Genomic DNA, 4,059 nt, shown 5'->3' on the forward strand with positions numbered 1-4,059 from the left:
TAATGATAAAAGAGTTAAATGTTAAAGCAGAGATGCTTTTGTCTAAATAAATCTGTCTATATCTTTAATAATTTTTTGCATGTTTCATATAAATGTTTTTATTTTAAAATTTTGAAGACATAAAACTCAAAGAGATAAAAATGATTAATATTTCTAAAAGCTAAAGGAAACATTTCCTTTCAGATAAGTTGTGAGTAAGATTTGTTCTAATTTTACCATTAAAGTTTAATCTTTCCTTTTTTTAACCTTTAAATTGCATTCATAGGCCTGACTTCTCTTAGTTTTATAAAGTGAATTTCATTATCTTTACAGTGTTGCTGGGGAATAGTTGATATGTATGATTGTTGAAGTTGGTCAAAGGAATGGTCTACATGATAAAACTCTGATTTAGGTGTTTTAGATATGTGGATTCCTACAATGATGGCCACTATTGTGATTTGTATACACAAGAAAAATTTTGTGACAGATTGGTTCATAATTATCCGAATGTGAAAGCAATGTCCAGGGTAAAATAACAGTCATTTCATTTCACTCATATATGCCTGCATTATTAACACGCACAGTTTTAATAGCAGAATGCTACTCATTGTTTCTAATGAAGTCATGCATGTGCCCTTCCCTTTGTTTCTGTTCAGGCTTTCCCTTTCCTAGGAATAACTCGCCTTATTTCCTTATCTCCCTCTAAGACCTATCTTAGAATCTAAATTACCTCCTGTAAACTTCTCTAGATATTATTGGAAACAGCTTTGACTAATTTTCATATGTTTATTTTTACTCAAGTGTCTGCCTTCTTAATAATGTATGTTTCTGTGATTGGAAGTAATTAAATTGATATTTTCACAACAGAAAACGTAGTCCTATATAATGTCATGCACATCACAAAGACTTATTTCATGTGTTTGGTGATTAAAATGCCCAGGAAGAAAATTTTCCCTAGATATATCATTAATTGCTTTGTTTTAAGAAATGCACTATAGTCTGGTATACAATTGCTTGTGTACCAGAAGACATTTTGGAAAATAAACTCAATCTTAATACCGGATCTCAAATTTACTAGCTGTGTAAACCTGAACGATTTTGTTTCTTGATCTCACTGTCTCACTTATCACATATACCGGATGTAGAAAAGTGTTAACTATTATTATTATCTCATTAATTCCATATTAGCTGGATATTTTAATATCACTATATGCCTCCTAAAATTTTGTGTCAACACTCTTCAATGATTTATTATGCATTTGTAATTTATCAAATATTTTTAAGGCCATGCTGAACTCAAAATTGTTCATGTTTTCAATCTCTATTTTACACAAAGAAGAAATGTGAGTATGTAAAATAAAAACACAGAGAAATTTCATTATTAAAAATTTCACCCTTATAATTTTTACTATCTTACCTATTTTAATCTTCTTTTAATTCTTTCCTCTATCTGATTATCCTATCTCTAAAATCTTTCTTGTCTCCCTAGGTTTTCATACAGCTTCGTCTTTACTTCTTTCACAACATACAATTTCCTAAACCCATATTTATGTATTTCTCTCTGCTTCTGTTTTCCTGTATCCCACTTTTCACTTTACCTGGTCCATTCTCAAGAGCAAAACTTCAGAGGAAAACTGCAGTGGCTTGCTAACATTATTCTACTCTTCCTGCTGATTTGGTATTGAGGTTCAGTATGGGAAAGCTTGGGTGGGTACCAATAGAGATTAAGGTGATGGAAACACTAAAAAGAATAGTGAATGAAATCATTCCCTGTGCCTCATTTTCACTGATCTGAAACTGGATCTTATTAGAAATGAAAGTAAATGAGACAGGAATTAAGCATTTGAGTTTGATTAGTTGAGTAAAATGATAAAGGTGTACTAGCATTGGTTATCAGTGATGGTTAGATTTGTGTGTGTTTGTGTGTGTGTGTATGTGTGTGTGCATGTTAAATGCAAAATATGGTCACATGTACTTCTAATGACAGGTATTATTTGGAGTTTTATATGCAAAATTTAAAAATTTTTCTTCAATTAAACTTCTTTGAGCAAAAAGTGGTGTGCCATCCAAATTCTTGCGTATCATCAAGAAAGAAAAAGCATTTTCTATCCTTTCAGTTCGTTTAGTTTCTCTGTAATTAATTCACATAAAATAAATGAACAATTACTATCAGTATGTAGATTATTCTTGGGTAGCAAAGTTTTAATTCTCTATCCAAATCCTCTGGAGACACAAACTATTATTCTTCCTGTCATAAGCATCTTGAAAATATTAATGAACATTGTATTGCTGTATCTGAAACCTCACTTTGCTAACTTTAGCTTAAACACTGTGATCACTGTTATTTTTCTGTAGAGATAATTATTACTTTTTTCTATACAGAGCTGATAAAATTCAGAGGATGGTAATAAGAAACCATACCAGAGTGACGGTGTTCATCCTAGCAGGTTTGACTGATAACCCAGAATTGAAAGTTGTGTTGTTTATCTTCCTGCTTCTCACCTATGTGCTAAGCATCACTGGCAATCTGATTATCATCACACTCACCCTGGTGGATATTCACCTTAAGACTCCCATGTATTTTTTCCTTCGGAATTTTTCCTTCTTAGGAATTTCCTATACTACTACATGCATCCCTAAATTGCTAGTTACTATGGCAACTGGGGACAAAAGCATTTCCTATAACAGTTGTGTCACTCAAGTGTTTTTTGCCTTCCTACTTGGAGCGTCAGAATTTTCCTTGCTGGCAGCCATGTCCTATGATGGCTATGTGGCCATCTGTAAGCCCCTGCATTACATCACCATCACGAGCAGCAAAATCTGCATGCAGCTTGTGCTTGGGTGTTGGCTTGCTGGTTTTCTCATCATCTTTCCACCACTCCTCTTAGGCCTAAATCTTGACTTCTGTGCCTCCAACGTCGTTGATCATTTCTACTGTGACACTACTCCACTCCTGCAGATTTCTTGCACAGACACGCAGCTCCTGGAGAGGATGGGATTCATTTCAGCGTTGGTGACACTCTTAGTCACATTGGTAATGGTGATAATATCATATACTTACATTGCCCTGACAATTCTAAAAATCCCTTCAACCAGTGAGAAGAAAAAGGCTTTTTCCGCATGTTCTTCTCACATGATTGTGATATCCCTTTCTTATGGCAGCTGCATCTTCATGTATGTTAAGCCATCGGTCAAACAAAAGGTATCTTTTTCAAAGGGAATTTCGGTGCTCAATACCTCTGTTGCTCCACTTTTGAACCCTTTCATCTATACCTTAAGAAACCAACAAGTGAAAAAAGCCTTCATGAATGTGATATACAGGATTGTCTCTTTCTCAAGGAAATGAACATTACATTGTATTATATAAAGGAAATGAAGAAAGGAGTCTCAAATAATGTCATTGTATACAGTAGTAGCTTCTGTGACACAGTTCTCCCTTTTTCCTTCTATTGCTTTGATATTTATCATTATGTCTTTTCAAACTTTTTCATAAATTTTTTTGTTTTAGAGAAGCTAATTTTCTTTCACTTTTTTATGATAGATAGTTTTTATTTCTATCTAACTTTATTTAGACATTTAAAGGAAATTGAGCTAATTTTTCAATATATCTCATTTGACTTTTAAGCATTCCAATTAATCAAGACTATAAAGTATTATTTTATTTAAATTTCATTTGATGTATCATACAATACAAAGGTTATTATATTTTCTTTTACCTGTGATTAATTATAACCAAATTAAAACTAATATTTATTTATATTTTGTCATACTACCAACTTTTTGGTATATATTCTATTTAAGGAAATTAAAAGACAGTTATAACATTTGATCATGTGTTGAGAATAATTTAAAAATGTATATTAATGTATATAATTTTTATTTTAAAATGTATTCTACAGAATCTAGTTATTTTGTTTCTATGAGAAGCTATATTTACAAACAGTTTAAGTTATGGTTGAGTATTGGTTTATTTTTAAAATAGAATATTTAATTCCTATTTTCATACCTCTCAAAACTCCCTTTGCCTCACTTGGGATGCTCTGAAGCTAACTGCAAATGATTTGTGAGTGATTATTAAAT

The 4,059-nt window shown here is 32.0% G+C and overlaps 1 protein-coding gene across 1 annotated transcript; it reads left to right on the forward strand.

The window, feature by feature from the left end:
• The first annotated feature begins 2,380 nt into the window (after positions 1–2,380).
• Positions 2,381–3,325, forward strand: LOC129010716 (olfactory receptor 6C74-like). The gene has a single exon (XM_054445223.1). The coding sequence runs from the start codon at positions 2,381–2,383 to the stop codon at positions 3,323–3,325; it is 945 nt and encodes a 314-aa protein (XP_054301198.1).
• Positions 3,326–4,059: the final 734 nt, after the last annotated feature.

The sequence above is a fragment of the Pongo pygmaeus genome, chromosome 10, assembly GCF_028885625.2.
Source record: "Pongo pygmaeus isolate AG05252 chromosome 10, NHGRI_mPonPyg2-v2.0_pri, whole genome shotgun sequence".
NCBI lineage: Eukaryota > Metazoa > Chordata > Mammalia > Primates > Hominidae > Pongo > Pongo pygmaeus.

What these genes read in the sequence shown, in the direction of transcription:
- LOC129010716 (XM_054445223.1), top strand. Translation starts at nt 2,381, where the DNA reads ATGGTAATAAGAAACCATACCAGAGTGACGGTGTTCATCCTAGCAGGT.